Source organism: Crinia signifera, chromosome 5 (assembly GCF_055691185.1).
Source record: "Crinia signifera chromosome 5, ASM5569118v1, whole genome shotgun sequence".
In the NCBI taxonomy this organism is placed as follows: domain Eukaryota; kingdom Metazoa; phylum Chordata; class Amphibia; order Anura; family Myobatrachidae; genus Crinia; species Crinia signifera.
Window position 1 is genome coordinate 271,160,242 of NC_139221.1, and position 22,863 is coordinate 271,183,104.

Consider the following 22,863-nt stretch of genomic DNA (forward strand, 5'->3'; position numbering starts at 1 on the left):
GAGAGCGAAAGAGCGCGAGAGAGCGAAAGAGCGCGTGAGAGCGAAAGAGCGCGTGAGAGCGAAAGAGCGCGTGAGAGCGAAAGAGCGCGTGAGAGCGAAAGAGCGCGTGAGAGAGAGCGAAAGAGCGAGAGCGAAAGAGCGAGAGCGAAAGAGCGAGAGCGAAAGCGAAAGAGCAAGAGCGCAAGAGCGAAAGAGCGAGAGAGAGAAAGCGCGAGAGCAAAAGAAGGAGAGAGAAAGCGCGAGAGAGAGAGCGAGAAAGCATGAAAGAAACTACCAGCCAATCAGCTCGTATTTGCCATATTATAGGCTCGCAGTTTACAGTCTGCCCCACGGATGACAGAAATATTGGATGTACATCTGACATGTACATCCAATATTTCTGTCATCCGTGGGGCAGACTGTAAACTGCGAGCCTATAATATGGCAAATACGAGCTGATTGGCTGGAATATATACTACAATAAAGCAGGCCATCATGCTTTTGTTTCGGAAACTATTAACAGCCTAGGTAAAGTATAGCCTTCCTGTATCCTTATAATGTAATGCATTTACAAAGCATCTGTTAAAGCTACAATCTGACATTCAGTCACAAGATACATTTATTCAAATATATACAGAAATCAACGAAATCTTGTTGGAAAAATGAAAAAAAGTGTTAACCCTCTGTGCTGTGGTGATCTTTACACTGATCTGTAGTGCAAAACATACCGTTTTTTTTTTTTTTTTTACAGTTAACAGTTTACAGTTTACAGTTTACAGTTTACAGTTTTCTGCAGAACCAGATTAACTAATTTGACTGCAGTGTTATGTAGGTTATTCGGCAGTTAAACACAGTTAAAATATATATATATATATATATATATATATATATATATATATATATATATATATATATATATATATATATATATATATATATTACGGCGCTGAATTATTTTTATCATCAGTTATTTTTAAAGCGCACACATTTTCTGTAGCTCTTTACAGTGAATATTGAACATTCACATCAGGCCCTGCCCCAATGGAGCTTACAATTTATATTTCTTACAACATGTGTACACGCACACACATTCATTCTAGGGCTACTTTTGTTGAAACACAATTACCCTACCAGTATATTTTTGGATTGTGGGAGGAAATCGGAGTACCCGGATGAATCCCACAAAGCGCGGGGAGATTATACAAACCACAGTTAGGACCATGGTGGGAATCGAACCCATGACCTCAGTGCTGTGAGGCAGTAATGCTAACCATTACACTGTGTGTGGTACTTGGGAACTGTACATGCGCTGGGCACTGCAAGAGTAAGCACAGTACACCAGGAGCAGAGAGGATTAAACCTGCTTAGCCAAAACTAGTATTTTTAGACAGCCTGCTAAAACAAACTTGGGCAGCAGAGATTATTCAGATCTGATCGCATTACAAATTTGTTCTCAAAATGGGCAAAACCATGTGCACTGCAGGTGGGGCAGATGTACCATGTATAGAGATTTGCGTGAGTTATTTTGTTTCTGTGCAGGGTAAATAAAGGCATTATTTTTACACTGCAAATTAGATTTCAGTTTCAACACACCCCACCCAAATTTAATTCTGTACATGTTACATCTGCCCCACCTGCAGTGCACATGGTTTTACCCATTTTGAGAACAAATTTGTACTGTGATCAGATCTGAATAAGGGGTCAATATGTACAAATCATCATTTATGGACATCTCTAGAAGTCTTGTCAAACAAATCTAGAGCATTTAACTCTAGAAAGCTTGGGTATTTAACAAAGGGTTAGCCAATAAGGATAAAGATCTCAACACGTACACAAGCGTTTCCAGCCTCTCTCGTAAGTGTTCAGTTTCTTAACCAAGGGACAGTTAGGCTTGCTCTAAATAGCATGGGTGAAAGCAGTCCTATTAAGATGAGCCAACAGCAGAAGGGAAATCATTGATATGATTAAATGTGATGGTATGATAATGTATGGTAATTGTAATTAATCAGAGACCTACCAGCAAATGGAGGATGTTCAATATTATGTAAGCTGCATTTTAAACTGCATTCCCTCTGTACTAGCTTGACAAGACTTGACAGCTGGAGGAATCTCATGTTGCATCTGTTCGCCACAACTTATACATTAGATATGACAAAATATTCAACATTCCTTTACTTCTTCAACCACCATCATTATTAAACCTTAACTCTCTATAAAAGACGGTCGATATGGAAACTAAAAGCTTCATTTGGAGACCAGCGGAAGGCTGTGTTTTGCATCTGCAAATATCTTATGTCAGTACACACAGAGAAATTCAAATTGGGAGAGCAGCTTCATTCAGGCGTAATTTCCATGAAATGCCATGTAAAGCACTGAGCAGGAAATGTCACTCCCTGCCACCTGATACCATGGCCCCTGCTCAATGTGTGACAAGCCAGGGACATAATCATTCTCTAGCCAAGTAATGTTATTGGACTGGTAATGGTGTTAAGCACGCACTAGCAGCAAAACGTTTGGGAACACAGGATTTATAGCTACTCTTCTAAATCCTACATTTTATCATCTGCGCATGTGTGCAGTAATATATTTAAGGTGAAGAACCACTTGATCAGAAACTAGCAGTATATCATAGTCTACAGAGACTGAAGGGCCAGACAAAATACTTAAGGGATCACAGCGAGCCCAAAATACCATTTGTTTCTAAATGCCATCATCAAGGCACCATAGCAGTCCAGGTTTTAGAGACACATATGATTAAGCACTGGGGATTTAATTAGTAGCTCAGCATTGGACTTATGGTGCCTTGAGAAAGAGGTTTGTTAAACAATGTTACGAACTAAAGCCATGTACACACTGAGCGACAGCGCTCATTTGAGCGATATTATCCCATATAATCAGACCCCTGTAAAATCATATCTTTCCTATAAACACAGCTCTTGCCTCAGGTGTCCCCCATCAGAGCTGATAAGTAGATGCGGGGAGTTCCGGATGAAGATTGATACGCATTGTTCATCACATTTGAAATGAAGGCAGATAACATTTTATGATTTACAGGGTTTACTGTACCCCCCACTCAATCGGTTACATCTGGTAAAAAGGGGTAGGTGAAGTGCAGAACGTTTTTCATCTCGCCTTCCTCTGTTGTAACATTGATCTATATGGGATCTATTGATAAACCGATATTTTAATAACATTATAAATCTAACAACCTGGCAACTGCAAAGGGCCGGTTCCCACCTTGTGTGACTTTCCTGGTATAGGTCTTGCTTCACAATAACTTCTCCTTATGGGATCTGTGACTGATGACATAGGCTTTGTTTTCCGTTTTAGAATTTTTTTTCCTAAGCCCTGTGATTAACTGGCTAAAATTCTCATTTCACTGTCTCAGTGATCATGGAGCTAAATTCAGACCTGATCGCATGGACGGCGGTTGATTATTGATCAACTGCGCATGCATACAGCTAGTAGCACAGGGTGCAAGTGCAGGGCCCTGCTGCAATGAATTCCTCATACTTTTCTACTTGCAAGCCGTTCGCAATGTGATTGACAAGAAGTACTGTAGGCGTCTAGAGGTGGCAATCGGCCGTTTAGTGGGAGTGCCTAGAAAACCGCTGGGAATACACTAGACGTGCCTGAGCGCTTTTGGGGGGGGGGGTGACATCAGCTCCGGACCAGATATGCCTTATTCCATCACACCGCCGAGCAAGTCTCTGGCTACTCTGAGAATGCGATGACTTGTGCCCAGTGTAATTCGATGATGGGCCTGTCATATTGGGTTTTGGACATATTTGTTCGGCTGCGAATAGATTCGTACACATCTATTTGCACAGTGATCACATTCATTTGCATGAGTGGCGGCTTAACTGAACATTGGCCGCACGAGTTGCGAACTACAAAGAACCTTTTTAAACAAAAATCCTATATAATAAAAGGCTAACACTGCTCCTCACCTCTATGGGAAAGTGCACCACCTAAACAACTTCAGTTATAAATCTAGTTAACAGCTAGCAACTACCCCAAAAAAATAAAAAATAAATGCTGCAACTAATTATAGAACATTTTGGCCGATTCAACCATATCACAGGGGCATGCCAATTTAAAACTTACAATTTCTAAAGTGTCCCCAATGGACAAGTGTAATCCCCACCCCAAAAAAATCCCCACCACAAATACAAACAAGGGGTTAACTGAAAACGTAACACACTGGTCCAGGATTTTTTTTTCTATGTTCTTATGGCCTTATTAATCCATAAGAGATGGAAGCAGCTGATACTCACCGGAAACCTTGGCGGACCCATAGCTGGACGAGGCTGGGTTGGGGCTGGCAACAAGGGAACTGAAAAAAAAAAAAAAAAATTTGCTGTTTTTTTTCCCTCTCATTACAATGTCCAAATAACTATGAAAATTATAATGACCCAATTAAAACGGCTCAGAGGGTCAGGCTCATAAATTACTTGGTCAGTTTCATTAACACCATTTATACATATTAAATCTAAAACAGGTTGAGCAATTACATAAAAAAAAAAAAAAAGGAGAATCCACCTTACATAAAAGACCGTTATTAGAACTGTACCATTCATACACACAGGCTATATTATTAGTTACACCTGCTAAATACTACAAATATCTAATTAGCTAATAATCATTTGCGAAGACTCAGTGGGGTCTATACAATTAGCTGTGAGAAATACTGGCAACAGGACTATTCTCAAACCCCCTATAGCTTGATGTTGTCCCAGACGCACTCATATTTGTATGGGGATGTAAACCTAGAACTTCAAGTCCAGACCTATCGTACCCTCGGCATACAGCCCCACTTGCTCCCAGTATCAGCCAGAGCTGTCTACATAAATAAAGACCATGCCTGAAAGAATGCAGATGTGCAGGAATTTGACAGATATTATCCAAGTGTAATGAGTATTAGTGAATAGAACTATAGCGTAGCCCTTTATTTAATCTTTTTCAGATACCATAAATTCTATTTCCATTGCCTGCTCTATAGGATCTTTGGAACAACTGAACAGGACCCATTAACAAACATCCACTAGCCTCCTCCAAGAAATAGCAGGTGTCAAAGTTTCAACTTTGCTGCCCCATGTTGAACAGCGCTATACCGGTAGCTAACATGGTGAGCAAAAAGCGGACAAGAGTTTGGTGTGCCAGTCATTTCTTAGCAAATACATGCATTGGTAGAAGTAAACCGTGTTCTTCGTATTCATTCCAAGAAATAATGGAGAGTATCCAAGCAAATGAGGGTTATACAGCACACATTTTAATATTCATATAGACCTTCCCAACAGCCAAGCAAGCTTATGTCAGGTACAAAGAAAACACAGATTTTAAGATGACTTCACTGTATTACACACAGGGGAGAAATAATGGCCTACCATGAACAATTATAATGTTAAAAGTAAAGCACAATTAGAAATAAACCTGACCTTGAACAGGAGCTACGTTTCCTTTGAAATGGGGATTAATATGGATGTTCTTCGACTGCTGTTTTTGAGGCGTAGCCACGTTAGCCCCCATTCTGGACTTTTCTGGTTGTTGTGGTGAGGGCATCCCACCCGATGAAGGATTACGGCGTGGCATTGGAAGGAGAGGCTGTATGTGTTGCTGCATAAACATGCCACGCATAGGCTGCTGGGGAAATAGTAAATGCAGTTCAGCTACAGACAAAAACTCAATCTCATTGTAGCCATAGAAGACTCAAGGTGCCCATACACACCATTATTCCGCTTACAGACCGCAAATGCTGGGTCCATCCCAGGACTGACCTGGCATTTGGGGTCTGAAAACTCTGTGTCCGACCTGGTTTATTGCAGGGGGCGGGGCTGAGAAGCAGATCATAGGGGGCGGGGGAGCAGGCAGCACTTGGGAGTGGACAGCCCTGCCTCCTCCATACTGTGAACGGGACCAGGGTTGCTCGACCCGGGTTACCCATTCACACTGCACCTGATACGGGTGACTGGGGTGCTCGACCCAGGGTGGCCCTTTCAGACCACGCCTTGACCTGGGTTGGGTTAGTGATTTAATGACATGGCAATAACCCGGGTTGATAGTGCAGTCTGAAAGGGGTAGAATACTGCAGTTACTTAACTGAGGATTTCAGAGGGGACAAGGAGTCCCTTCTGTCCATACAATGCGCGTATTGGGGCCTGCTTATAAGGTAAAGCAACATAATACACATCTAAACGTAAATGCACTGCAGTGGTTGTTTTTACAGTGATTTGGCACCTTATTGTTTATTAATGTAGTGGTTTATAGTTACCCCCTGTGTCACACGATTTCTCAGGTTCCTCCTGTCATTATAGTCATTCCTCTGAGCCCCCATTCCACCAGACATGGTATAACCGCCTCCTCTTCTGCCACCTCTTCTGGAAGCATAGCGTCCTTGCTTGCGCTGACGTTCCATTTCCTCAAACTCCATCAGGGATGCCTTGGCTTCTGCAGAAAGCTCTGTAATATGTAAAACGCAATTGTATAAGACACAGGCCATGTCAAGTAAAAAGACAACTTAAAATGTTCACTTCTAAGACCAGATACAGTTTTGTGTCTACCAATAACATTTAGTTTTAGCATTACTGGGACTTATGTTGGCAATACAGCTATGTTCTAATGCAACTGAACCGTACAATGACCTTTATTCAGATCTGATCGCAGTACAAATCTTTTTGGAAAATGGGCAAAACCATGTGCACTGCAGGTGGGGCAGATGTAACATGTGCAGAGAGAGTTAGATTTGTGTGAGTTATTTGGTTTCTGTGCAGGGTAAATACTGGCTGCATTATTTTTACACTGCAATTCAGATTTCAGTTACAACACACCCCACCCAAATTTAACTCTCTGCACATGGTTTTGCCCATTTTACAAACAAATTTGTACTGCAATCAAAACTAAATAGGGGCCAATGTTAGCCAAAAATTAAAAACACAGGGATAGATGTACTGTATGAAGCAGTGATAAGGGAGGAGAAGTGATAAAGTGTCTGGTACTTAATCACCAGCCAATTAGCTCCTGACTGTTAAGTTACAGACTGGGTTTAAAAAAGGACAGTTAGAAGCGGATTGGCCGGTGATAAAATTCCAGGCACTTTTTCACTTTTCCTCCCTTATCACTGCTTCATACATCTACCCCAATGTACTGTATTGTAATCTGGATTCATCCTCTCAGCAGATAGATGATCTGTTCTTAAGAAACGTTCTGAACACAATGTACCTTTCAAATTCAATAACCAACCTGGGCTCCCCTAAATATAAAAAATTAATTCGGAGTCCCACATATACGAAAATCTGATGTCCAAAATTCTTTGAACGCATTGGAGACCGTGAAGCCTTTGCTTTCCAATGACTAAATGTACACAAATTAGGTTTCATGCACAAAACTATTAAATATATTGTATAAAATGCAGTTTATGTTTACACTTGGCTCCCATCGCCAAAGATCACATTACTGTATGCAAAATAAGGAAAAATTTAACATCCAAAATACTTCTGATCCCAAGGGAACCTGTGCATACACTATACAGCATCCTGACAGTATATTGTGGACATAACAATATCAGACGTAGCAGTTAGGAATATTTTGGGCAGTGCTGAGAGCACACGTGTCATTGTATGGGAAGGGGGTTATTAAGTTAAACATACAAACATGATAAATGTGATCTTTCTCTCCTCCGCTCACCCCCTCCCCGTCTCTCCTGCTCTTGGCTGCAGTGGCCTCGCATACACAGTTAATGCTGTGAATCAGCAATTATTTTTCATCTGGCTCTAAGTGTCAAGATTAATTTCACCATCCCCAGTAATAAAATGGTTTCAAGTGACATCTTTAATCAGCACATAAAAATACTTCCCTCCAATAGAGACAAGCTGTCACAAAAGGTCACCACTATGTGACAGGATGAAAATTATGTTTCTTACTTCAACTGAAATGTTAATTCATTCTTTAAGTGTTTCTTTAGATTACTCAAAATTGAAAGTAGATGCTCGAAGCAGTCAGCTAGGTCACTGCATAGGAAGGTTTATCAATAAGCAGATTCCTGGATACAGTAATTACAGCATTACCTATCGCTCAATACACACAATATTCAAATATCCATGTAGTGACTGACTATTGCAAAACGTGCAAGATTACGTGGCTGAAAGAAGAGCGGACCAGATAACACGACAAATGATGACAACCCAATTTATGCCGCCGGTGATTGTAATGGACCAATATATATATGTATGTAGGGTGGCATTTCTTTAAAGGGCCACTAAGACTAGAAACTGTTTTTAATAAAAGTATAACAATCCTAAAATATAGATGTTAAAGTTCCCAAGTCTGACAAAACTTGAGATGTCTGACAGTGTATTTACATATACTGTGCGCTGAGGGCAAGCTCTTATTCTCCACTGTCACACTTTTCCTCCCTGAAAGGTGACTGGAGTCAGGCTGCAGATCCCTTCCGTGGGTCTACTGACAGGAAGTCTAATTTAGAATATTTTAGCCTCCATATCACAACATTCAGATAATATCCTGACATCTTTCATAGCCATTATATTAGCAGCCATTTCCTAGAAATCTAGGTTTACATGCACTCCTGCTCAACAGTTCCAGTTTCTCTAAAAGATTCCTTTCTCAGGGGTAGATTTATGACTAGGCGATCAGGGGAATCTGCGCTATCCCCGTGCGTTATAGCAGGGGATAGCGCTTCCCCTGATCTATCACACCCGCCGAGTGTTTACTCTAACGCCGGCGGTGTGGGGCAGGAGGCATAGCGCAGGGGCGATATTTTGCACTGCGCCCCTGCCTCCTGCCAGATTTATGAACGGTCAGCATCGCTGACCGTTCCGCCGCCTGCAGCTGTCGACTTCTCCAGCTGCAGGCGGCGATGCCCTATACCTAACAGCAGGTAAAGCGCTGTCCCTGCTGCTGGAGCTGAGCTGCGCTGCGCTGGGATCTCGCGAGACTAGCAAGATCCCGCGCATGCGCAGTCAGCCGGCCGGGGGGGGAGGAGACGGCGCATCAGTATTAACTGATGCCCTGTCTCCAGGAGAGACATCGCCGGAGGGGGGAGTTAGCGCTCCCCCACTCCGGCGGCAAGATCTTAATAGATCTTGTCGGTGTCCCCTCCTGCTTTGCCTCGCTAATGAGGTGAAGCAGGAACTGTTATAGCGGCGCGATAGACGCCGCTATAATAAATCTACCCATGTGTTCTCTAATGGACTTAGGAAAGGAATGCAAATGCTAACGCACAAGGTGTGTGAGTGTGTGAGCATCTGGAGTGGTAAGGACAATGACGCCTTTCAACAATTACAGGGATCACCTGCTAAAATAAGCAGAGACATTTCAAAAAGATAAACTCCAGTATAAACAGACTGTATTATGCAACCAGCTCTGGGAATCTCCATAGAAAACAGGCATATAGCAATGGAGCAATTGTAAGCTCTTCTTTTCATTTCACTATCGTCCTATGGGATACTGGGATGGTCTCAAGACATTGGGTATTAGAGGGTACCCGCAGGAGACAGGCACATATCAAACTTTGAACTGGGTGTACTGGCTCCTCCCCTCTGATTCCCCGCCCACAAACCTGTTTAGAAAAATGTGCCTTCAGGAGAGGATGCACACTGCTGGAGCTCCAGAGAGTTTGTCTTCAGTTTACTTTGTTTTATTATTTTGGGTTTGCTGTGTTGGACTTCACAGCACTCCTGCTTCATGGGAAGTCAGGAGAAGGGTTAAGTTGCAGGCCTTGTAAGGTACCGAGCTGTCCTGCTGCAGGACCACTGTCCTGTGAGGGTGACGTCATTGCGGGCATTGCGCTGCAGCGTTACACACCCCCAGCATGCAGCACACTCCCGAAGACGCCAGTGGTGAGTACAAACCGGGGTCCCCTCAGTGGGGTACCTCTGTTCATTGTGCAGCAAGATGGCGGCGGTTGCGGTGTCCCTGCTCAGGGACCGTGCAGGCCCACTGTCACAGACTGGATGGTAGGGGCTAGCCACTGGACCAACAGGGCAGTTCCCCATAAAAGTGCTGTGTAAACAGCCAGCGCCATTCTGGGAGTTCAGGTTAAGGGTGTGCTGGTCCTCTCACTATCTCTGAGTACTCCCCCACAGGCTTGTTAAAGCTACACACACAGTGTTAGAAGCTTACACATAGTTTCTATACACCTCACATTGATTTATTCTATATTTCACTGTGTACTCTTTGTGTTGGTGGGTCGGTTACAGTCTCCAGTATGGTGAGAAAGATAACCTGTGTGATTTGCAGCAAAAAGTTTGTGCCTGGGTCCACTTCACAAATTACTGGTGAACAATGCATGTCTCCACAGCTTAGTGGAGGGTCACCCCAACTTAGTGGGACGCCACGATCAGACTCCCAGGAGCCTGAGTGGGCCACTGGTATTAAAACTATGCCGCAAAAGGTGTCCTCACAGCTAGCTGCAAATACGGTGCAGACCAAGCAGGTATGCTTCGGTATCCAGGTTGTCCAAAAAGGTGGTACTCCCTGACCCAGGGTCTGCCACTCTGAAGGATAATTCAGATAAAAAGCTGGATACCACCCTGAAAGCCATAAATACGGCAAGTGGTGCGTCTCAGAGGCCAGTCCTCGCCAGCTGCTGGATGCCAAAGTCTAACCATACCTGGGCTTCACAAATCCAGGAGGGCATGTTGGCAGATATGTCAGTGGCGCAAGTGGAAGAGAGACCGCCAAATCCAAGACACTGCAAAAGTGCTTTGTGATGCTCAGAAAGAGCTAGGGGCCATCAACGCCGGAACCTTAGCATTGGCGGTGTCGGGTCGCAGGGCCCTGTGGTTATGCCAGTGGGTAGCAGACGCTGACTCCAAACGTATTGTGGAAAACCTTCCAGTTAAAGGGGAAAAGCTGTTCAGCAGTGAGTTAGCTGATCTAATTTCCAAAGCAACAGCGGGGAAATCAACATTTCTTCCGACCTCCTCTACGCAGACAGACGCCCTTTATCTGGGCCATCATATCAGTCCTTTCAGCCTTCAAGGCCTAAGCAGAGGGCAAGAGGGGCTTCCTCTGCTGCCAGAGGTGGCCGGGGAAAGTTCAGAAAGGCTACAGCCCCAGCGCCACAGGACCATACCCCTGGTACAGCCGCTCCGGAGCCCTCCACGTGACTCAGGGTTCCCCCCACGATATTCTCACAAGGTGGGGGGTCAGTTGTCGCATTTCGGCCACGCAAGGGATGCCTCTTACCTGGACTCCTGGGTGAGGGATCTTATTTCCAACGGCTACAGGCTGGATTTCGCCGTGCATTTTTACAAAAGTAATGGCAATAGAGATCATTAGGCAGAAGCCGTGGATGCTCTGACGACAGCGTGGTCAATCGACCTAGTGTATCTGTTCCCACCACTTCCATTGTTGGCGAAGGTGCTCCAGCGAGTAAGAAGTCAAAGGGTGGAAGCCATTCTAGTGGCGCCAGATTGACCAAGATGGGCCTGGTACGCAGAACTTCAGGCCCCTTTGGAGGACCCGTGGCGTCTACCTCCCATAAGCAATCTGCTTACTCAAGGCCCCTGCGTCTACCCGGACTTAGGGCGGCTTTGTTTAACGGCCTAGAGGTTGAGCAGCAGATTCTAGCTCATAAGGGCCTCCATGCTTCGGTCATATACACGATGATTCAAGCTCGGAAACCGGTAACAGCGGCTCACTACTATCATATTTGGAGAAAATATGTGGGGTGGTGTGAGGAAAAAGGATTTCCACCGGCGGAATTTAACCTGAATAGGTTTCTCAGATTCCTGCAGGCTGGTTTGGAGTTGGGCCTATGTTTGGACTCATTAAATGTCCAAATTTCAGCCCTGTTAAATTTTCTTCCAGAAGAAATTGGCTGCCTTACCGGAGGTACAGACTTTCCTTCAAGGAGTCCTTCATTCAGCGCCGTAGAGTTTGGATGTGGTTTTGTCAATCATCCTGGTTTGAACCATTAACGTTGGTGGACATGAAGTACCTTGTCTAGAAAACGGTGGTACTTTTGGCCTCGGCTTGTAGAATCTCCGAGTTAGGAGCTCTGTCCTGTAAGAGCCCCTACTTTTTTTCATGAGGTCAGAGAGGGGTTGAGAACAAACCCGCAGTTTCTCCCTAAGGTAATTTCTTCATTTCATCTGAACCAACCCTCTTGTGGTCCCATCCGGTTCAAATTGTCCAGATATTCCGGTGTCTCTGAACGTATACACGCAGAGCCCGAACTACGTCCAGAGAACGGCGAGAGTTCGTAAGACTGACTTTTTGTGCTCTATGACGCACAGAAGACAGGAAGTACGGCCTCAAAACAGTCCATTGCACGCTGGATTAATGCAACAGTTCAACAGGCTTACGTGGTGGCAGGATTGCCTACGCCTTCAGGATTGAAGGAACATTCCACTAGGTCGGTGGGCGCATCCTGGGTGGCTGCTCTGGGTATTTCAGCCTTGCAGCTCTGCAGAGCTGCAACTTGGTCGGGTCAGCATACTTTGTAAACTTTTACAAGTTTGACGCCATGCCATGGCCAAAGAGAATACCCAGTTTGGGTGGCGGGACTGCAGCAGTCTCCGCATGTTCCCGTCCCTTCTGGAAGCTTTGGGACTTACCCAATGTCTTCAGACCATCTCAATATCCCATAGGGCGATAGTGAAAATATGCTTTTAATACCTACCGGTAAATCCTTTTCACAAAGTCCTTATGGGATACCAGGCACCCACCCAGTGCGGTGTCTCCCTGCAGATATGTTTTTTTTTGTTTTGGTTGTATGCAGGTGTGCTGGTAAAAATCTCACCACATATTTCACACATATGTATTTACATATTGAAATATATCCTTCCTCTCATGTTCATCCTTCTTCCGGCACAGTTTTATCTTAACTGGTACGTGGGCGGGGAATCAGAGGGCAGGAGCCAGTACACCCAGTTCAAAGTTTAATATGTGCCTGCGGATACCCTCTAATACCCAATGGCTTGACACCATCCCAGTATCCCATAAGGACTTCATGAAAAGGATTTACCGGTATGTATTAAAATCCTATTTTTTAACTTTCAGCATTACACATCGGACTGTAAAAACAGCACAAAGTTAAGCTAACAGCATCTAAAAAGTACAGTACTTCAGTACTGAAGCAACAGGTAACTAAAAAGAGGCTTATTATTTAAATAGAACAAAAAAAAAAGAAATTTAATTTATTTTATGCTTTTTGTACAAGGATATTCTTTTCTTATTTTTACAGTATAAAAGAATAAAGGGTGAGTGCATAGTGTCTTCAAAAGGAATTTTAATGAAGAAATGGGCAGCAAAGAGAAGGGCTGTATACTCTCAAAAGAACTTCCTTAAATTTGAGTCTAAAGAAAATAAATAAGCCAACTACCAATTCTTGGAAGTCAATCCAGTTACTGAGCATCATAGAGGATCAAGACATTATTTGTCCTACTTTTCGTTGTACCATAAATCCCCAAAACAAATTCAAAGAAATAATAAAAAAATAAAAAAATTCTGCCAGCGCAGGTTTTAGTGTTCCTTCTAGGAACTTCGACGGGCAGGTCGCCACTTCACAGGGGGCAGCATGAAGGGGGCGGACCGGGCCCGCCACCGTCAAGAAAAGGGGCAGGCCCGGCCGCCGCCATCACAGAAGGGGGCGGGCCCAGCTGCCCCGAAGGCTTTGTATTGCTGGGGAAGAGTCGGGCATCGCTATCTACAGCGGCGCCAGGCTTCCCCGGTCTCACCTGCAGGGAGGAAAGCAGTCTGTTTTAGCGAGGCGCTGCCAGAGAGACAGGGCGCATTTTGCCCTTTAAAAAAAATAAATAAATCAAGCAGGTCACAGCGCCCTGCCCAAACAGCCTAGCGGGAACACTAAGTTTGATCATCAGGTGGTGCATTTCCATTCCTACTTTTTTGTATGTGTTTCACAGCCACCCAAGGGTAGCTGGTATATTTTAACATGGAACCCATTAAAAGCTAAGTTTTAGTACATATAATCATGACATAAAATTTTAACAAACGTGTGCCCCCAAAAAAGAAATCTTTTTTATAAGTGGATGTCTGCTTTCTGCAACCACCCATTTGTGTTTGAGTATCGAAGTAAGAGAGCCCTCTACTACTATAATCCAAATCTGGAATTAGTATCTTGATTAAAGTGAAATTGAGAGACAATTTCTGGCTAAGTGATTGGTCCTAAGTACAATTTGCCCCTGATTGAAAGACTATGAACACATCAGAACGATGGCATATGTAAAGATATTGTAAAAATTTCCCTTGCTTTCTCAGACATGTGATATCATAATATGTGCAGAGCATCACCCAATATTTTATCATCGAGCCTGCATGCAGGACTATAATATAATGTATAATAAGATGCATGCAATTGCGAATTTTACCACATAGTGTTCACTGTAGGATTTTTTTTTTTTTAGGGCACAGCATTTTTTTCCAATTGGGAAGGCACATTCTATATTAAAAATTTACATTCGAAAAAAAAAAATCACTGGATCTGGAAAACCATTAATTGTGATTGCTGATGTATGGGGCCCATTAGATGGCACCATGTTCGTAAGCACTGACTGGAAGAGTCGTCTCCAAAGGCAACCAAAGGCCTTCTGACAAAGATATAAAGTCAATCACATCTGATCACAAGAACTCAATTAGTCAAGACCAAAGTTTGTCCTTGAAACAGATGCTTGGAAACCACCCATCATTGCATAGAATGGTGAGTATTGTTGGACAGAATTAGAATCTAAGACAAGGACCACTTTGTGGAACCCACCCATTGTTGGAGAATTTCTCATTGGAACTCTCGTAAGTATAACCTGGTGTAACAAATGGTCTCAAATGTAAAAACCATTGTGCCCAAAAACTTAATTCATAGAAAAAAACACCACAGTTGAGTCACTGACCGTCGTCATTAGCTTCTGGATGATTCTTGACATTGGACTGACAGAAAAATGTGTTTGTCGAGTACCAGCCCAAGGAACAGAAGGTGCTGACAAGGTATCGGTGATCCTGAATCACCAGTTGTGTCTGCAGATCAAGTTGTGTCTGCAGCTGGGAAGCTCAAATCGGCTTCAACATCATAAAAATGGACAATGCACCACCACAAACAAAATGCTTAAGGCCAACAATTGAGCCTTCCAAGAAAAAAAAAAAAAAGTATTACCTAAGGTTTCTGGAATGTTACGCCTTTCTCGAGTGGTATCAGAAAGTCGGATAATTGTTCCTTCTTTACGTTCAGTTTTGAAACGTATACGACCACCTCCTTCCTCCTCCTCCTCATCTTCATCAGACTCCTCTTTAGAGTCAGGCGGTAACTCTTGTGACTCAACATGAACCTAGTTAGAAACAATGAGAGCGACCATCAGATAAACTATATTGCAATATTAGCTTGATTACCTCAATTATACAATTATACACAGCAAATCACATACACACAGAACAAAAAATGTAACTGAGAAAGTAAGAAGCTGCAATTCACACTCCAGCACAATTTCCAGTTTACTGTCAAATTCATACTTTATTTTCTGTTAACATTTTCTAGCAAAAATGTGATAACTAATCTCCATTCTGCTACTCAGCTTACTCTGTGGCAGGGAAGATTCAAGACAGTGTCTCAAAGTGAAAGCCTTAGAGCTGCTCTGATGGATTCCAATACTATAGAGACAGCCTGGTGCTGAAGGTAATTGGCAGAGATTTTAGGTATGTGTGAGTGCTGGGACCCTACTAAATAATGTGAATCGTGCAAGTTACATACAGAGTAGGAAGTGAAAGCTGTCATTTGGATTATTTTGGACATGAAATATCAAGACTTCTCTATAATTTTTTTGTAAATTAAGGTTTGCATACTTTAATTTCCATATACATATATACATATATCTGAATAGTCCACTCAGATATTGAGGCACTGATCTATAGTAATGATCACAGTGCGGGGTGTAATCCTATGTTTAGGAGTTAAAAATACTGTGGCTGACAGATCATCTCAAAAAGTGTCTGATTCAATTGTTTTGTGGGCACCTAAACATTTTGGGACCCATTGGGGCTATTTAATTGCCCCAATGCCCTGGTTAAACCATACTAAAGTTCTGGTTTGGGTGCCCAAACAATGGTGCTTTCCCACATTTCAGCCCACACCTCAGGAGGCTGCAAGCTGAAAAGTGTCTCTCCAATTGCCTGTATGCGTGAATGGAGCAACAATTGAATTGCTTCTTTTCAGCTCTAAAGGGTTTTCCTCTATAAGTAAATTACTTGTAACTTTACCAGGCACATGAAGAGCCACAAAAGGGATTCATTCGCCCTATTCTATGAAGAATATGGGGGGGGGGGGGATTCTATGAAGAACCATGCATTACCTCTTCAGATTCATTAGCAGCTTCTTCCGGCTCTGCTGTATCCACTGCTACATCTTCCATGTACTGTTCTTCATTAGCCTCCTGCCTTTTGTATGACTGCGCAAAGTCTTCCTCCTTACAGAATGAGACCAAGAAGGCATAAGAAAACAAATTAGGAATTTACACTATTAGTCACAGCCATAGGCTACCCCAAAAGACACAAGTACTTCTTGCTTCTAGCATCTACTGGAAGTTACATACATCTGTTAAATACAATTTTTTATGATTTAGAGTTCAATTGAATTCTAAATCATAAAAATGATTTTTGTTATTACTCAAAAAAGAATAAAAAAATTTCTTTCCCCCAATGAGTGCGTCCAGCAACGCTTTCCTCTTTCTCTTCTTTATGTCATTTCATGGTTGCGTAGGATAGCACCCCTGCGCAAGTAGATTTAAGAATATCTGCGGGAGGAAGATGCCCAAACAATAAGGCATACAATTTGTTGTGTGCAGAGCCAAACCCCTTACCCCAAGCAGAAATATCGCAAGGTACTAAAAGCTCATTTCCAAGGGAAGAATTCAAATGTTTCACGGGTGGCGCTAATTAATGGGCACCCGGAGCAATTATGGCGCTTGTTAAGCCCAAACACACTGTTACAGTGGCTAAAATAGTCTTCTTGCACATTTTTTAATGCCGTCTCTGGCGGCTGTGAGAAGAATGGTGCCCCACCGTGGTATGCCAGCATGAATGGAGCAACAAATTAATTGCTCTGCCGGACAATGGCAGTCGTGGGGGGAAATTGCATCACCCCCTCCCCAGTGACCAAAAAGGCAGGAAAACGTAATTTATAAATGAATAAAAAAGTTTCTCCATACAAGATTTCTTTTTCCTCCTTCCGCAGATCATATTGTTCTATTTCATTTATGAACCAGGTATTACTTTTGACTATAAATTCAGGGTGGAGATTCTAAAAAAAATACTGAATTCAGAGCAATATAAACAAACTAGAAAAATTTCTGGATACCAGAAAGAATAAAGTCCCTGTTTTAACCAGTCTCCACCAGCATGATGGAGAAATAGAATGAAATCTATATTCGTTAAATCTGGTTGGAACCATTTACCTCCTTGTTTAGACTTTATACAGTGTCTTTATACAGTGTCTTTAAAAGTAACATAGATAGAGTATTAAGAAACAGCAGGCTAAAGAGTTTTTCCTCATTTGATAAGACTATATACTATTCTAGAACTAGAACATAGCGCATTAAAATACAGCACTTGAAGGTATTCAAACAGCTTAGGGCTAAGAGAAGCTCTCGTGATTACAGTTAACTCAGTGTTGTTGTCCTTTCAAACCCTACCCTGCTTGGGGAAAAATATTGTACATTTTGAAGAGTGATAAGTGAAGAAAGATCAAGTAGTAACCAATCAGCAACACTACTTCCTCACAGCACTGAGGTAATTGGTTTGAATCCCACCATAGCCCTAACTGTGTGGAGTTTGTATATCATCTCTATTTTTTTCTTGTTTTTCATTCATATACTTCGATTTCCTCCCACAAGCCAAAAATACATACTATCTCAGTGGTGAAAATTTGGTAAGGAATATATTGTAAGCACCAATGGGGCAGGGACCCAAGAAAACTGGCACTAAATACATAACTGCCATATTACAGGATGTTTGAAAAATGATGATTAGGAGCACGGTGGCTTGTACTTTGGGGGTATATGTATGATAAAGCATTATGGGGGAGTGGGGCATTTTAAACATATTCTATCCTTGCTAAGCAGTTTTGTTATAAGCAATGTCTTTGGAATTTCCAAATACAAAAACATAACAAGCGTTATTACTGAAGTTTTATTTTAAATTCGGGAACCAGTTATATAAATATATATAAAAATCATGCTACAAACTTAATAGTGTTCATTCTAGCACCCGCCATCTTTGAAAACCCATGCACTTCCTTGCCTTGGGTGTCGCTGTCTGCTGTAGTGCTTCTAGCACAGTGTGGTCTGTATATCAGCACTGACATGCAAAGCAGACCTGTGCTAGAAACACCAAAGCAGACAGCGACACCCCAGGCAGGGAACAGGAACTGCATGGGTTTTCAAAGATGGCGGGTGCTAGAATGAACACTACTTAAGCCGGCACGTGTTATAAACCATGTTCATTTCAAATGTCCAGTGATGGATGCGCCAATACACAGTGAATACAAGACCTATCGCCTGAACAATGAAAAGAGAGGACTTCCACCCAAGCAGCCTCATAATGCCATACCCAAGCCATTCTCAAACAAACAAAGCTTCATGAGAAGACAATAGTAACTAAGAGACAGGCATCAAATGAGAAAAAAAAAACTCTATATCTTTTCTTAACTTAGAGAACTTCCAAAAGTGTCAGCATCTTCAATGGAAGAGGAGATATTTTTCTAGTTTATCCCATGTACCACAGAACATATTACTACCAGAATAATGTAGAATAACTTCACAGCATTTGTATAGTTTTGCTTTATAGAAGCTCTATACGCACAAACATAAAACAAGTATTTGATTGCACATTCAGTTTGTATTCTATTCAATCTGGGTCAGCGGGACGATCTGATAGCCAATATACATATAAAAGGTTTTAATGTCTAATCATAGTAGTAGGAAAAAAACATGGTCTGTAACAATATGTTTATGCACCATAACATCTTAAGATTAAGAAAACCTTATCTGTATGAAAAAATTAGGTCTTGAATTGCAAAAAAAAAAAATGTTCACACATACACAAAATTAACCTTTTCTATTCTAACCAACCTACCCTTAAAATAATGAATCCTTTATAAATCTATTATCTCTGTGGGCAAACACTGTCCCTTCAATCTCTTCATTCAGGTTTGGACAGCTATTAGTTACAAAACTGACTGGTGAGAGCAATCAATCATTTCCTTAGAGTAAGCACCTTAAGGATGTCTTTAGGAAGTCAATAATCTTTTAGCTTTAGATGACTATCAGATCTTGTTCAAAAGCTTGGATAATAGCTTTTGCATTAAACAGTGTGAACAATTGCAAGTGGACCCTGGAACACAAAGCAGTTTCATCCACGAGGATACAATCCTCAAGGTCATGATTCTCTTTTGCCGTCTAGCATGACAAAAGACCGTTACCTGACAACAAACAAGCTGTCAACACAAACTGTCACAATCTAGATAAAGAAACTGGCAGACACTGATAATAGGTCTTATTTTCATCTCATTCTGGAAGTGAATAGATTTCAAATTGCCCTCAAACCGCAAGGCAAACGAAGAACCATAATCAGCAGAGATACAAGTGGGGACTTACTTGAAATTCATCCAGAGGTTCATTGATCTCAAGCTCCAGTACCTCATCTGTGGTTTCTTCTTCAGCATATTCTACCTGTTCATCACCAAGCTCATCATAATTTTCTTCATAGGAGTCAACCGCCAAATTTTCAGGGTTAGCCTCTTGCAAATCGAGGTCTTCATATACCTCTTCATTCTCCGCTTCTTCAAATTCTGCTTCCTCTCCTGTACACTCCTCATTCATGCTCTTAGTAAGGTCAAATGAAGACATTTCCCCGGCGGTTGCATTGAGACTGACAGTAACTTCTTGTGAACTAGGATTGGAAAAAAAAATAAAAAATAATGAGATCACTTAACTTTATGGATGATCTAAGTCATTTTTTCCCGTACCCCTTGATTAGGCTTTTCATTTAGGAGTACCCCTTCGTGAAAAATTTTAGGGGGCGTGGTCTCATTTGAAGGGTGTGGCTTAACAGGGGCAAGTCACTCCCCCATTTTCACTGTGGTGGTATGTGCCATGTCTTCAGATGAATTTAAGAACATGCTGATGTATGATATCCAAAAAGATTCTAGTGCCCAGTTTATACTACAAAAATCATTCTGGTACCAAATATAAAACATAGCGTTCATACTGGCAATGACGAAAAAAAAAAAAAAAGTGCAACCACTTGACCACAATATAAGCTCAGCCCATTCTGCGGACAGCATATAAAATAACAGAACACTGTCAAATCTCTATCCAAGGGATCACGTTAGCCTTCCAATAGTGCCACACATATGCCCTCAAAAGTGCCAGATACACATATGCTCCAATGGTGCCACGTATGCCCCCACAGTGCCAGAAACAGGAATGCCACCTTGGTGCCAGGTATGACCCCATGGTACTGGGTATGCGCCCACAGTGCCAACAATGCCCCATACAGTGCCAGCAACAAGTATGCCCCCATAGTGCCAGCAACAAGTATGCCCCACAGTGCCAGCAATGTCCCACAGTGCCAGCAACAAGTATGCCCCCACAGTGCCAGCAATGCCCCCCACAGTGTAAAGCAATATGGTATGCCCCCACAGTGCCAGCAATATGGTATGCCCCCACAGTGCCAGCAGTGCCCCCCACAGTGCCAGCAATAAATATGCCCCCACAGTGCCAGCAATAAATATGCCCCCACAGTGCCAGCAATATGGTATGCCCCCACAGTGCCAGCAATGCCCCCCACAGTGCCAGCAATATGGTATGCCCCCACAGTGCCAGCAATATGGTATGCCCCCACAGTGCCAGCAATATGGTATGCCCCCACAGTGCCAGCAATATGGTATGCCCCCACAGTGTCAGCAATGCCCCCACAGTGCCAGCAATATGGTATGCCTCCACAGTGCCAGCAATGCCCCCCACAGTGCCAGCAATAAATATGCCCCCACAGTGCCAGCAATGCCCCACAGTTCCAGCAACAATTATGCCCCCACAGTGCCAGCAATATGGTATGCCCCCACAGTGCCAGCAATATGGTATGCCCCCACAGTGCCACCAATATGGTATGCCCCCACAGTGCCACCAATATGGTATGCCCCCACAGTGCCACCAATATGGTATGCCCCCACAGTGCCACCAATATGGTATGCCCCCCACTGTGCCAGCAATGCTCCACAGTGCCAGAAACAAGTATGCCCCCACAGTGCCAGCAATATGGTGTGCCCCCATAGTGCCATCAATATGGTATGCCCCAGAGTGCCAGCAATGCCCCCCACAGTGCCAGCAATAAATATGCCAACACAGTGCCAGTAATAAGTATACCCCCACAGTGCCAATGCCCCCCACAGTGTTTCCAAGCAGCAGCACACTCACCATTGATGCTGCTGCCGGGGAGAGGACAGTCCAGTGTCCCCCTGCAGTCACTGTAGCTGCCTCCGCTGCCTTCTTCTCTCAGGGAAGGAGAGTACAGCACACTGCGCGCATCTCTCCTTCCCTTCACTGTGACTGGGTTGCCCGCCAATCAAAGTTCGCAGGCCGGCTCCTGATTGGCGGCCGGCCTGCAAGCTCTGATTGGCTGACGGGCGGCCCAGTCACAGGGAAGCACGGTGAGGGGTAGGAGAGATGCGCAATACACTCTCCTCCCCTCAGGCTCAGAAGCCGGCGCAGCATACCCCCAGCAACCCGTCTTACTGCCTTCCAGCAGCGGCGGCGTGACCCGGCGTCCTGCGTATGTGCCGGGTCACGCAGCCGCCATTAGCGGCGACTGGTTTGCATACCCCCTGCAAGACCAGCGCGTACCCCCGGTGGTACGCGTACCACGGGTTGGGAACCGCTGATCTAAGTCAAGGAGAAGCTCTGGAAAATTGACTTTTCATTAGTTTACCTGCCCAGTACTAATTACACCGCCCCAAAAAATAGAATACAATAATGTAGTGGGATGAAGTACTTGATGGTCCCTCTCTAGACTAAAGGTGCCCATACACTGAGGTGATTTGGTCAGATTTCGGTCAATTGCGACCATTCTGCCCGTTAAATCGGACCAAATCGCCTCTCCCTGACATGCAGTCGGGTCCGATGCACGGTCCCGTGCGCATCGGAACCGACTAGGTGGTCGGAAGGCTGGCTATCCGTCCACCCGTTCTGGAGCGGGCGGGAAGCAGGGATGCATGCAATCCATCACAACGGAGGCTGTCGGGTGTCCGTACACTGCTGCGAGACATTGCAGGCAGTGTATGGCCACCTTAAGAACCATTTTTAATTTGCATTATATGCCCAATTATGCTTTTTTTGCCCTTACCTGGGTATTATATAAAATCTAAAATATAATAAATAGAAAAAAAGGCTCACAGGACCTAGTCTATTACACTTCAATTAAGAAATTATTGGACCTCTGTGCTCTTTTCGATGGATACCTTTAGTTTGATTAAAAAAAAAAAAGGCATTCTGGAAACTATGGTTTTCGGAACAATATGGATAAGGGATACTCAACCTGTATTGTTTTTATTTGCTCTACAAATGAGGTTATACTCCAAAGCTAAAGCAATTTCTCAGGTTTTTTTTTCCTTTATATTTGGTCAATGGGAATAGAAAAAAAATAATCATTGTGGGTAGATGGGGATTTCGTTTAGCTTTTGCAGGGTTCTTGTACTTGTCGTTTCATTTGCAACACCTAAGAGTCACAGGTATTTACAATATAATGCAGAAAGACTGTTGGTTTTTATTTTCTTCGAAGCTCAAGTCTTAGGTTAAAAGTCTTATGGGACACACACTGTTTTTCTAGTCGGGCTGATCTTTGATCGCAGCCAACAGGCCAGGGTCT

General features: G+C 43.2%; 1 protein-coding gene across 8 annotated transcripts in view; it reads right to left on the reverse strand.

The window, feature by feature from the left end:
* The window catches only part of RBM33 (RNA binding motif protein 33), a 112,230-nt gene that overhangs the window by 58,147 nt on the left and 31,220 nt on the right, over positions 1-22,863 (reverse strand). For 7 of the 8 annotated variants that reach the window (XM_083189014.1, XM_083189012.1, XM_083189019.1 and 4 more), the window contains exons 5-10: positions 19,596-19,890; positions 16,296-16,409; positions 15,107-15,278; positions 6,251-6,438; positions 5,418-5,622; positions 4,257-4,315 (exon numbers count right to left, since the gene is read on the reverse strand). In XM_083189014.1, the coding sequence (XP_083045140.1) occupies positions 4,257-4,315; positions 5,418-5,622; positions 6,251-6,438; positions 15,107-15,278; positions 16,296-16,409; positions 19,596-19,890 (1,033 nt within the window). The remainder of the gene's footprint in view (positions 1-4,256; positions 4,316-5,417; positions 5,623-6,250; positions 6,439-15,106; positions 15,279-16,295; positions 16,410-19,595; positions 19,891-22,863) is intronic. The other variant, XM_083189013.1, reaches the window with a different exon arrangement.